Source organism: Misgurnus anguillicaudatus, chromosome 11 (assembly GCF_027580225.2).
Source record: "Misgurnus anguillicaudatus chromosome 11, ASM2758022v2, whole genome shotgun sequence".
Taxonomy (NCBI): Eukaryota; Metazoa; Chordata; class Actinopteri; order Cypriniformes; family Cobitidae; genus Misgurnus; species Misgurnus anguillicaudatus.
Window position 1 is genome coordinate 1,791,735 of NC_073347.2, and position 12,641 is coordinate 1,804,375.

The 12,641-nt window shown below is 41.8% G+C and overlaps 1 protein-coding gene across 1 annotated transcript in view; it reads right to left on the reverse strand.

The window, feature by feature from the left end:
* dst (dystonin) overlaps positions 1-12,641 on the reverse strand; it is a 194,082-nt gene that overhangs the window by 33,293 nt on the left and 148,148 nt on the right. The window contains exons 65-79 of the mRNA XM_073872803.1: positions 12,309-12,468; positions 11,813-12,139; positions 11,597-11,681; positions 11,115-11,356; positions 8,379-8,585; positions 6,451-6,570; positions 6,265-6,372; positions 5,848-6,066; positions 5,163-5,366; positions 4,768-4,999; positions 4,021-4,251; positions 3,820-3,938; positions 2,848-2,949; positions 2,136-2,237; positions 277-450 (exon numbers count right to left, since the gene is read on the reverse strand). Of these exons, the coding sequence (XP_073728904.1) occupies positions 277-450; positions 2,136-2,237; positions 2,848-2,949; positions 3,820-3,938; positions 4,021-4,251; positions 4,768-4,999; positions 5,163-5,366; positions 5,848-6,066; positions 6,265-6,372; positions 6,451-6,570; positions 8,379-8,585; positions 11,115-11,356; positions 11,597-11,681; positions 11,813-12,139; positions 12,309-12,468 (2,632 nt within the window). The remainder of the gene's footprint in view (positions 1-276; positions 451-2,135; positions 2,238-2,847; positions 2,950-3,819; positions 3,939-4,020; positions 4,252-4,767; positions 5,000-5,162; positions 5,367-5,847; positions 6,067-6,264; positions 6,373-6,450; positions 6,571-8,378; positions 8,586-11,114; positions 11,357-11,596; positions 11,682-11,812; positions 12,140-12,308; positions 12,469-12,641) is intronic.

A 12,641-nucleotide genomic window follows, 5' to 3' on the forward strand; every position in this document is an offset into this window, starting at 1 on the left:
ATGTGTTTTCAGTTTCCCAATCATTTATTTTATCATTGAGGATTTCTTAAAAAATGTAAAAATCTCGTCTTGTCTCGTTCTCGTGAACCCAATCTCGTGTCTCATCTCGTCTTGTAGATTAACCCATTTGCGCCTGATGCTGCGCGCCGAAACATTACATCTAATGCCGGCGCATGCAGCATCAGGCGCAAATGGGTAAAGTGTCTCGTCACACCCCTAATGTTGAGCATTTGATTTAAAATCTTGTTTACAGTATTTTCAGTTCTATTTTCTGACCTGTCTGTTAATAATCTTTTTATCCAGGTTGTCCCAGAGGATTTTCAGTTCGTTCATTGGTTCCAGGATGGGGCTGCGGTCGTTTTCCTCTGCCACCTTCTTGAGCAGGATCCCGGCCTGATGGTTCAACCTTTCCCTCTCGATCTGCAGCTGGTACGCCTCACTTTTGAACTCCTACATACACACATATCACAACGGCAAGTGTTAAAGGGGACATTTGACTTTTTACATGTTTAAGTGCTATAATCAGGTCCCTAGTGCCTCTTTCAATCTAGAAAATATGAAAAAGAACAACACAGTATTTTTTGCTAGTAAAGGTTTGGTATACCATTCTCTGCAAGTATGTGAAATATTAGGTCATTTAGATTTGGCTCTCCTTGAGATGTCAGAAAGGGATCTTATTAAAATAATAGCGCCCCTTAGGGGCCAGTCACACCTAAAGCGTTTATGTCAGATGCAGAGCGGAGAAGCGCCCGACGTCATTCGCGTCTTTCCATTGTTCAATCGAATGAGGGGAGAGGCGGGCCTTACATTGTGGTGAGGGAAGTTTACAGTTGCTTTGAAGAACCAGACTCCACTCGCTGACTCTCTCCTTCGTGTTTGTGCACCTCTCACCCTCAAACAAGGTCAGAGCAAGTGCCCTCTTTTTAAAGTTTCTGCTAATATGACAGTTAACAGCAAAAGAGCGCTCACGCTTCAATATTTGATTGACAAGACAGCTGACTCTGTGGTTGCTTAGCAATATGAAAAGCCGCATCGCACTGCGTCGCGCCTTGCGTTTGCAGCACTATCCAACCACGGCACTGCCATTTAGTGCAGAGAGAGAAAGAGAGAAAATAATTGACAGCAAAGTTTTAATTTCAACAAATCACTATTACGGTTATCAGTGTTTGCATTTTATCAGCTTGTTTGCATTTACAGAGACACACCCAGAAACGGCACATTTTTGCTCACACCTACAAAGAGGCAATTTTAACATGCTATAATAAATTATCTGTAGGTTTTATTTTAGCTAAACTGTGTTTAGACTGTGTGTACATCAGTACCATGTTTATTGATCTAAACGGTGCTATCATTAAATCATGCAAGTATAACATAGGACTGTCTTGGGAAAATGTGTCTCTATTTAGGATGTAACAGGTAATTTGATGTGAGGCACTGTAACATTTGTAAAATAAACCAAATGAATATGGTTAATTAAGGTAAATCTCAATGTCAATACATGACCTGAAATTCCTCAATAAACTGCATATTATGAAATGAATCTGGCAGATGTTATATCAAAAGCAACAGAGTAGTCGATCTTACGTTACCTGAGCACTAAAGCCGTATTCAAACTGCCAGTGATTAGCAACTACAGACATGACCTTATGATCTGACACTGTGGTCTTATTCATTTAAAGAAAAGCTTGCAGACTTCTAATGACACGAGGGACAGCGACCAATAGCATAAAATGTGTGGGGGGGTGAGGCAAATCTGTGCAAGACAACTATAAAAAACTGATAAAAGAGGCCATTGTGAACTGTCTCCGGGTTCTTGTAGTGGTGGAGTACAAAAGGAATCTCAGACGGATTGGAAACGGATTAGTTCACCCGTAATCCATTTTAAACCGTTTACAGTTAAATGCTTACTATTGTGTGGACTTAAAGCAACTCTACCAGATGAAAGGAATGAATCACTTCCAGCGTAAACACAGCTGCTATGTTGTGTGTCAGGTCAATTATATTCATGAAACAGTCAAAACTGAATGTGCTGTAGATAAATATACTTTCATCTGCATTGACTGTGACTGTAAGTACAATAAACACCAGGTCATGGGTATAAGAAAACATCCCACATGAAAACTGTAAACTGATACCTTTAGTTCTTCGATCTGTTGTTTCACAGTCTCCAGGTCTGTGCCCACGGGCGACATCGAGTCCAGTTTGCCTTCCATGATATCCACAGAGTCAAACATGTTCTGAAAAGGAGGGGGAAACTATTGTCATGAGAAAAGCCAAAATTACAGCTTTACAGAAGGGTCGAGTTTCACTTCTAGCCTCAATTCAAATGCGACTCAGACGAACAATGAAATGAACAAAAATAGACCACACCTAAACCAATGCAATTCAGTACTGGTTGATATTCATTGTATTCGTTTGATCACCTTTCTAATATAAACCAAAACCTACCGTTGAGCAAGTGCATAGAAAACAGTGTTAAGCTATAACTAAGCTAAAATATACATCCCAGATAACTTCATTATACAAGACAAAATGACTTGCTTAAAATTAATAAGAGAATAATTGAGACATCAATTAGCAAATACAGTACATTTTAAGTTGTTTCAATGTCCTTTTCTGTCTCACAATAAATTTGTACCAAATAACATTGTGTCAAATCATTTTGTATTCTGTCATATTACCCATGACCCCCCCCCCCCACACACACACACAGACATTATGTGAATCATTCATATAATAACATATGCCCACATCAGCACATTCAGAATGACGGAGATCACGTCACTCTTACTTATAACCACAAACTAATGAAAGTTTCCCATAACTGAATGAGCAGACGTGGTGTACCTGAAGACTGTCCTGGAACTGAACCGCAGCCTGCATGGCTTCCTCTAGTGTCTCTATTCTCTCCTTCCACATTTTGTTCAGAGTTTCCCAAGCTGAGTTTACCTGAGAAACATACAACATCTGAGTTATCAAGCACTTCAGTTCAACCAGGAGAACCTACTCAAATAAACACCTGCCAAGCCAGTAAAAATGTGACAAATTTGGCTGGTTGGTTTCTCACCACTAGGCCTGTAACCATACTAGGGGCTGTAGCATATTATGGTTTACCTCAAACCCCATTTACAGCTGCTTGAAAGACATCTAATATCTGCTCTGAGTTTTTCAGAATTCTATCTGATGAGACTGTTGGAGTATTCCTCAAACTAAACTATCAAAACTTTTGAACAGACATCAATAAAGTAGTAAATAGTCTACAAAGCTACGATTACAATAGTAAGTTTTTAAATTCTTCTTAAATAAATAAATGATGACTAAAAAAAGACCTAGTTCAGTCATGAAACTTTAGAGGATGATAGTTCAGCTGAGGTGCACTTAGTGTGACTAATAAGTACTGGGCCTTTCAGGAATTTGAAAGTCAATGCCAATGCATGCTTGGTCTACTGCTACATTTAAACATACTGGTTAGCAGGCTGTTAGCAGTATCTGAGATCTAACAATCACCCGCCTCCACCCCCAGCTCCACCTGTCTAGATCTGTTTATGGGATATTGTACCCAACATTGCTGCAGTGTCACTTGTGTGCTTGCTGCGGCATGTGAACATTGACCGTACCATGTATTCATACTCAGTCTTCAACATCGGCATAATTCAGTTCGGCCAAAACCAAATCAGCATGTCGTGACCACTACTAACATGCTAAAATCTACACTGAGAACAGTCATAGCTGAACTTTAGTTATATATAAACTTCCTCACTCTGATTTTGATTTTACACTAGAAACAATTAATCATTTAGCAGTCGAATTTCAAATTACCTCATCTATACTTTTTTTAATCACTGGCTTGTCCGGTTCTCCACACGCTGTCATGAGTTCAGCCCCAAGATTCTGGACCACATTCAGTTCCTCTTGAAGGCCATCAATCTCCTCTCTAAAGCCCTGTGGAGCAAAGGCAGAAACTATGAAGACGTTGAGCAGAACCTGAACAAACATCAGATGTGCTGTTCTGAAGCCGCCAGCCCTCCACAGACTCTTGCTGTTGTTTGACCACTGAAGGATCAACTCCAGGTTCCTCCAGCTCTCTCAGCAGGTCGTGTGTGTCCTTGATGGTGACAATTAGAGCGCAGTGATCACACCAGAACTTCTCGGCCAGGTCCATTACGTCCAGGAGCTTAGCCTCTCTCTCCTCCAGAAGGGCTTGGATGTCATTCCATACAAACACTAACTGATCCAGTTTGTCTTGTACAGCTTTAAAACAAACAAAGCCAAGGAATCTCGATTATCTCTTGATTATAATTATAAATTATTGGGATGTAATTAGTATTGGATGAGCTCTACTGCTAGCTGATACTAACCCCGTCACAGATCACATGACTTGCATTCACTTGTGCTGTATAGAATGTGCCGAGATGGTTTGAGTTTAGTTTAAGTGCAAACTGTTCATAAGGTCATAATCATAAGGTGTTCATAAGGACAAATTTTGTCCAGGGACTAACAAAAATATAGATTAGTTTGCAGCGTACGCTGTTCCTATAGCTAAACTGGTGGAGTATTTCACTTGCAATGTTAATGGGTTTGATCCTCACACACATAATGAAAAATGTCTGTTTTTGCCATGTTCATCACCATACAGAGAGAACTTTCTTTCAGATGGATACATGAGGTTAACAAAACTGACCTGCCAACTAGTCTTTGACTTTGATAATTATAAGTCATGTAAGCCATAAACTGATCCATTGAGATCAAGTCAAGAGGATATAATACCTTTGGCCGAGTGGTCTTTGTCTGCTCCTTCAGAGCGGCTGATCATCTCCTCCCCTCGCTGTTTGAGGGTCTCATACGAGAGCTGAAGTTTCTCCAGGTCTACACCCGTTGCTTTGTTTTCAGATATCTGCTCCCTTATCTTCTCCACCTCCACAGAGATGGATGGAGGTTGACGCAGACGCTCGACGATGCGCTCCAGAGACTCTAACATGGGGTCGATCTTATCATGGAACTGTGGAAACAATTGAGAAGCGTTCAGAAGAATACAGAAATCCGACATTTACACATAAAGACCAACAGGGTTATCAGAAACTTGCGTTGCCCGATCAAGGCGAGGTATGGAAGTTTATAACCATTTTAAAAAATCAAGAGAGAAAATGCCCAACAGTATTAACCTGAGTGGATTTGGAGATGGCTTCATCCAGAGCAGCAGCTCTGTGTTTGACATCGACCTTAAGCTGGCTGTACAACGTATCTGCCGTCTGATACTTCTCTCTGATGGCCAACCCCTCTGTCTGACTTAACTCCACCAGCTGAGGTCCGGTTTTATTCATCTTGTCGATGTGCGGCTTGTGCTCTGAAATCAGCTCCCTCATTTGCTGAAAAACGGAAGTTTCAGATAATCAGGACAGAACGCAGTGGATTGTCAAGAGAAATGACATTAAAAAGCTAAAGGTCAAACACGATCTGTCCAGATGACGTGCAGACCTTATAGCACACACCATCTGTTGGGTCACTGATGTACAGTTGTACTTTATCCTCTTCCACAATCTATTACTTGGGATTATTGGGATTGTGCACTGAAGTGATTTTAAAGCGACACTCAGGATGTGTTGCTAAGCACAATGCGAGGTGGTAAGCTGTGATAAATTTACACCTTTTTGTACTCTGTGTTCATTCCTATTCACAGGCAAAAAAGAGCTATTGGAATACATAAATACTAAAATACTTAATGCATTTAATGTATAAAATATAATAAAATAATAATTTAAAAAGTCTCAATACTTATAAAGGGCACTGCATATGTATGGTTCATCAGATCAGATTAATAGGCTATCCGCTGGAGATTCTGGATCTTACCCTCAGTTCCTCCTGCTGTTGTCTGAGCGCCTCATACTCAATAACTGGCTGGGACAGTTGAGTGAAAGTAGATCGGATCTCCTGCAGCCATGGCCAGAGCTCCTCGTAGGTCTCCCAGAATTGGCAGGCTAGAGAATGAGCTCGCTCAAGCTGAAGACAGCGCTCAGAGTTCAGCTGGCTCACCACGTTATACTTCTCCATCACGGCCTGAAGTGTTGCCTGTGTAACAGTGAAATCATCACAGGTCTGGTCCTAAACCTCTAACATGCTTGTTTTAAATAAGATGGATAAGAGCTTGGTGGTATGCCGGACAGCAAGTATACATCATCAGCAAACGGCTTAGATTTTGCAAGGTCACGCTACCCACCCCTCTAGTAACAGGCTCAATACATTTACTAAGTAACCCTTCTTATTTACCCTTAATGCAAGCTTCTCTGCCTCATCTTTGCTCTTCGCGATGGCCTCGCCTGTCTTTACAATATCATCAACAGCATCTTTATGTCTCATGATGTCCATGGAGAAGCTCTGCAGGAGGAAAGAAACACAGTCAATGCTTCTCGGGGTATATTTCTGTGACATTTACAATATAGACACATGACTGACCTTCTGAGCCTGAAGCTGAGCTGTGGTCTGTCCGGGTTCAAGCCCCACGTCACCAAGAGATGACAACTTCTTCTCTGCCTCCGTCAACCATGCCAGCTCAGTGGCGGCTGCCTTCTCGAACTGCACATCAAGGAGACAGTGAGACCAAGAGGTCATGTGACCGTCTCAACACATTTCTATTCAACTTCGGTAATCAATTGATTCTAATTAACTCTTTCCCCGCCATTGACGAGATATCTCGTCAATTAAGAGAAAACGCTTCCCCGCCAATGACGAGATTTTCCGTCTTTCCGCAATACCGCTATTATCCGCAACTTTTTAAACCCGGAAGTATTGCCCTCTGGCAAGCTGCTGCATGTCCGTGTCTGTTTTAAAGATCGCTCTGAATGGGATCTCTATGAAAAGTCCATCACAAACATGGAATTATCTCTGCTTTTTGCTCAAAATGTGGTGTTTTTGCAGAAACCTACCCATATTCAAAAGCTGATTACAAAAGAACTACTAAAGGTAGGATGAAACGGTTTTTTTTGTTTGAAAGCAGAGGGTCTTTTCTTTCATTTTGTATATTGTATTTTTTTTTATCTTAATAAGTACATTTTCGGGTATGGATTAAACTTTGGTTTAAATCATGAAAAACGCTGGCGCTGGCTGGCAACTTTTTTTTAAAATGCTGGCGGTGAAAGAGTTAAACCATGATGCAAAGAAGGCTTGTTTAGAAATGTTCACATTAAAGTAAGTTTATAACATTACAACAATGTGGGACAAGAAACAAATTGGACAATAAATAATTAAAAACTGGTACAACTATACCTAGTAAAAGTAAAATACCTAAATATGACACATAACTCTTATTTAGGTTAATGTTATCAACACCTACACCGGCTAGAGAGGATGAATTCTGTTTGGATAATATTGGTAGTATATTGTGTTACCAGTCATGGGTTTGAACCCCAAAGAAACACACACACTAATAAAATGTATATTTGTAATATACTGAAAGCCGGTTTGGACGAAAACAACAGCATTGCATAAATGCATAAATGTAAATAGATGAAATGAAAGCATTAAAAGTTAACTACACAATGAGGCCAGTAATCCTTCCCCACTCATCACTAGCCTCTTTCACACAGTTATTCTGGTAAATTACCATGAATTTACCAGAATGAATTTACCAGTAAATACAAAAATGTACTGTTCACACATGCAGCGACGTTCCGTCTTTTTACCAGTAAGACATCATTCACACATCAGTATCAAAATACCGGTAAACTCGGAGAGGAAGCGGAAGTTACCTGTGGCGCGCGGCCGGCGAGCTCCATGTCGTATTTGTAAACAACGGCGGGTTATGACTTAATATCCACGGTCTGTATTTTGTTGTTTTCACATCTGTGGCAAAAGGTCGCGAAGTTGCTCTTGACCAAACAAATTGCGTGAGGCGGATTCAACCTGCGTTTGCACATTAGGCTTCAGATGGTGTGCTAAGGACGTCGGCAATATGGCAAATAGGCGATAAGCTGTTTTAAACAACTTTGGTGAAGAATTGTGGATGTTAACTTCAGGTGTGCTCGACTTTTAGGCAGCTTGTGTGTGGAAACGTCCGTAAACAGTTCGGGGGTAAACGCGTCACCTGTATAAAAAACTTTCTGATTGGCCCGATCTGTCAGCGCGGTCTGACGTCGTCCGTTCTAAATGCCGGTAATCCTAGAATTTTCGTTCACACACAGCGCTTACCGGTAAATTACTGGTAATCTTACAACCTGTCTTACTGGTAAATTGGGAGGACTGATTTACCGGAAAGGTTCTGTTCACACATGACATGTTAACTGCAATTTACCAGTAAATTACCAGTAAAGACTGTATGTGTGAAAGGGACTACTGACTGAGTTTCTGGTGATGTTTTTAGAGAACAGCTTATAGGACCTTCGTACCTGCTGTGATTTTAAGATGGCAGCTCCAGTCTGGTCCACATGCTGGTTAATGGCATCACTGGCCGATCTGTAGCGATCGTTGTCCTCTGTGATCATTCTGTCCAACCCTTCCCTCGCTCGCCATGGCACAAGTTCAAGAAGACCAGTGCTGACTTCATTGAGAGAATCCAGCAGTGGCTTCTGACCTTTAACCTCATTCAGCAGTGCCTGAACATTACAATCAACAGTGGATTAGGTCATACACTAATATACTGAGAAAGCTGATAAATGGGAGATCATCTGCACTGACCAATAACTGTGCTGAAAGGTTGACTGTAAAAGAAGTGATATTTCACCTTGTGTTTAAATATGCAAAAATTTAATTTTGGTAACACTTTGTAATCAGGCCATTTGTTTAACATGAACAAACAATAAATCAACAATACTTCACAGGATTTAGTCATCCTGGTTTAGGGTGACCATACGTGCCATTTTTTCCAGACACGTCCTGGCCAGGATTTTGGGTTCGTCCTCTGGAAGTCGCATTTGTCTACGGCATAAGTCATCGAGGTTCTCACATTACAGTTAAAACATTATATATACTGTATATGGTGTCATAGATTTTTTAAGATGTCAAATACCATATAGATAATTGATTATAACATGTTAAAAGTGCTATTTTGTAGGTGTGAGCAAATGTGCCGTTTTTGGGTGTGACCTTTAAATGCAAATGAACTGAAGTTATTGGGTTGATCTTTTTCACGGTTTCTAGGTTGACACAAGCACTGACCCAATTATAGCACTGCCACGACACGGGAGTGGAGGGAGGACACAAACGCAGAGTTCGGCAAATAAATAACATTTAATAATAAAATGGGGAAACAAAAACACGAGGAGTAACATGGTAGCAAAACACAGGAACATCCAAACGTGACACAGGAAACAGACAGGGTTGTAATGACAATCATCCGGCAATGAGTGTGACACAAACACTGGTATAAATACACAAAGACTAATGACACACAGGTGGAATGAATGATGTGATAATTAACAAGTGTCCAGGTGATGACAATATAGAACAGACACAAAACATGACACGGATCACCGTGACATAACCCCTCCCTCTACGAGTGGCTACCAGACACTCACATAAACACAAAACAAAAACAAAGTCTGGTAGCGAGAGTCCAAGGGAGGGGTGGAGGGCTTGGGGACCCTGGCGAAGCCGGCAGCCGCCGGGATGAGACCAACAGGACGGTTGGCCGGACTGCGCCAGGAGAACCGGAGTGATCGCTCCGAGAACCGAGGCAGACGAATTACCCCCCTCCTGGGAATCGTCGACGATTAGATGCCCCCGGAAATCTTCTCCCATCCCCTCGCGGAAACGGAGACCCTCGCTCGGTAGCCACCCCGGGGAAATGATCGGGCGTGGTCCGTTCCGGATCCCCCTGCGAGCAGGATGGTGGTCCTCCGAGGGACCGTCGATGACGACTCAACCGTTGGGGGACCGCCTGGGCCGATCCTCCTCCCACAGGAGCGAGCGATCGCTCACGGTGGTCCCCAAGAGACATCGGGGCTGATGGGGAATGAACCCCGATGTCACTACTCCCCCTCGACGAAACTCCTGGGGGAGCCGCCCTCCGTGAAGTCGCTGCGTCCAATAATGGCCGGATGATTCTGTCACGCACAGGTGGAGTGACAGGACGCAAACGCAGAGTTCAGCAAATAAATAACATTTAATAATAAAATGGGGAAACAAAAACACGAGGAGTAACATGGTAGCAAACACAGGAACATCCAAACGTGACACAGGAAACAGACAGGGTTTTAATGACAATCATCCGTCAATGAGTGTGACACAAACACTGGTATAAATACACAAAGACTAATGACACACAGGTGGAATGAATGATGTGATAATTAACAAGTGTCCAGGTGATGACAATATAGAACAGACACAAAACATGACACGGATCACCGTGACAAGCACTTAAACATGGAAAAAATGTCAGATTTTCATAATATGTCCCCTTTAAAACATATCAATTTCATTCTTACCATGAAATTTTTCTGAAACAGAACCTGGAATAGTAAACCTCGATGATGTATGCAGTCGACAAACGTGACTTCTGGAGGACGCACCCGAAATCCTGGCCAGGATGTGTCCGGGAAAAATGGCATGTATGGTCACCCTATCCAAGTTCATGTTCATTTTAACATTTAGGTTAACATTTTGTTACTGCACAATTAACCTACAATTAACTAACATTAACAAAGATTAATAAAAGGCCTGGTTTCACAGACAAGGCTTAGCCAAAGTCAGAACTAGCCCTTAGCCCTTAAAGATGTTTAAGCATCTTTTATAAATATGCCTTAGAAAAAGACGTTACTGGTGTATCTTGAGACAAATCAATGGCACTGGCATATGTTAAGATCTGAAGTTATTTTGAGACAGCTCAAAACGTGTTTTAGTCTAGGACTAGCCTTAAGGCTTGTTTGTGAAACCGGTGGTATATTGTTTATTGTTGATTTATGTAAGCTAATGCCAACTGGTGTTAATCAATGAGACCATAATGTACAGTGCTACAATATATTTTAAAAATAAATGTGAGTTTTGAAATTGTAAATATGTTTATTAATTTTTCAATATTAGGAGAAAAATCTAAAAAGAAAAAATTCATGCTATGTAGGAGAAGTGTCAGACTTTTCTCTTTCTATAGCAGAAAAGGCGCAAATGGTTGTGTTCCTGAGACTTACTTTTTGTCTCTCTTGCAGGTGAGCAGGCTGCTCTCCGACCACCTCGTGAGCTTTAAACGTGGCCAGTTCAGACTCCACCTTTTCCAGCCAGACATTCAGTTCCTCATGGGTGTTTTGTAGCTTTGTGGCGAGAGACAGGGCTTTGTCCAGAGTTTTTGAAACATTGTTGCTGATTGTGTTGATCTCTGAATACCTCGTCTTTATTCCATCAAGTTTGCTTTGGATGACAACAACCTCATCGCCTGAATAACCATGAACACATTCATTCATTCGGTTTCAGACCACTAGAAACTTCCCAACATGCAACATTCCAAAACCAGTGACTAAGCTTACAATCTGATAAAACCAGTGCCTGCAGTGCTTGCTAGAAGAAATAAATTTCTTTCAGTACAACAGGGTTTGAATTATTCTTTTTCAAAATACCAACCTTGACCCTTTTGTATTTGAAAAAAAAAACATTTGTTTACTAAGCTCCGTCTCACCTGTGGTCTGTTTCAGCAGTTCTAACCCATTGAAGATGGCTTGCTCAACATTTGGTTTTCTTAGCTCTATGTCCTCCTGTACAGCCTACACATTGGGACACACATCAGTCAACAGTGTCTTCTGACAGATCGACACAATATCTCACCACACCACATAATGAAACATAAAAACAAAAGAAGGATAAAAGCCTTAAGAGGAGGAGCTGTTTCATGTACCAGCTGCTCAGCGTGCTGTTTTGCAAGCACGGCGGTTGTGTAGCCTTGGACGGAGACTTGACTCAGTTCGGCGTGCACCTCATTGAGCCAGGTCATGAGGGCCACCTCGTCCTCCCCAAAGACCCGCGCATTAGCCAGGGCCTGCCGTAACAGCTCCGACTTCATGCGGCAACGCTCCTGGAGCCCGATATAGCCGCTCTGAGTGTTGTCTAGCTTGGCCTGTACCAGCTCCTTGTCATCCACGCAGCTGACCGCCCGGAGGGACTGGCCCAGACTCAAGGCCTGGTACAAGATCTTACCGTGGCCCATAACCTCCTCCTCTAAGGCCTGATGTCACAAACCCAGGATGGAGAAATCATAGCAACAGAAATAAAAAATAATGCATCAAATGAATGTGTAAGCAAAACGTATGGAATAACACAACGATGGAAAATGAGTAAAACATGTAAACACAACGAAAACCAACTAAGCGGGTTGACTGTGGATTGCACTGCACCTTATGCTGTGAAATCTGCTCCTGTAACTTGGCCGTTTGCGTGCCAATGGGCTCTGTGTTTGCCAGTCTTTTTTCAGTAGCAGTCAGCCATTCGGTCAAAGGCTCAAGGGTTTCGTGGAATTGCTGTGCCACCACTAAAATATTCTCCAGTTGCTTGTGTCTGATAGGAATTTCAAATAAGAGTTTTACTGCTGGACATGACTGGGTTGAATTATATAAGGACAATATGCTACCTGCTCCATTATTTGAGTTACTTTGACTGAGAACTTGAGTCACTTTGACTTTATTTGGACAGTCCACTTTAGGCATTTTATTAACTGCCAGTCATTACAG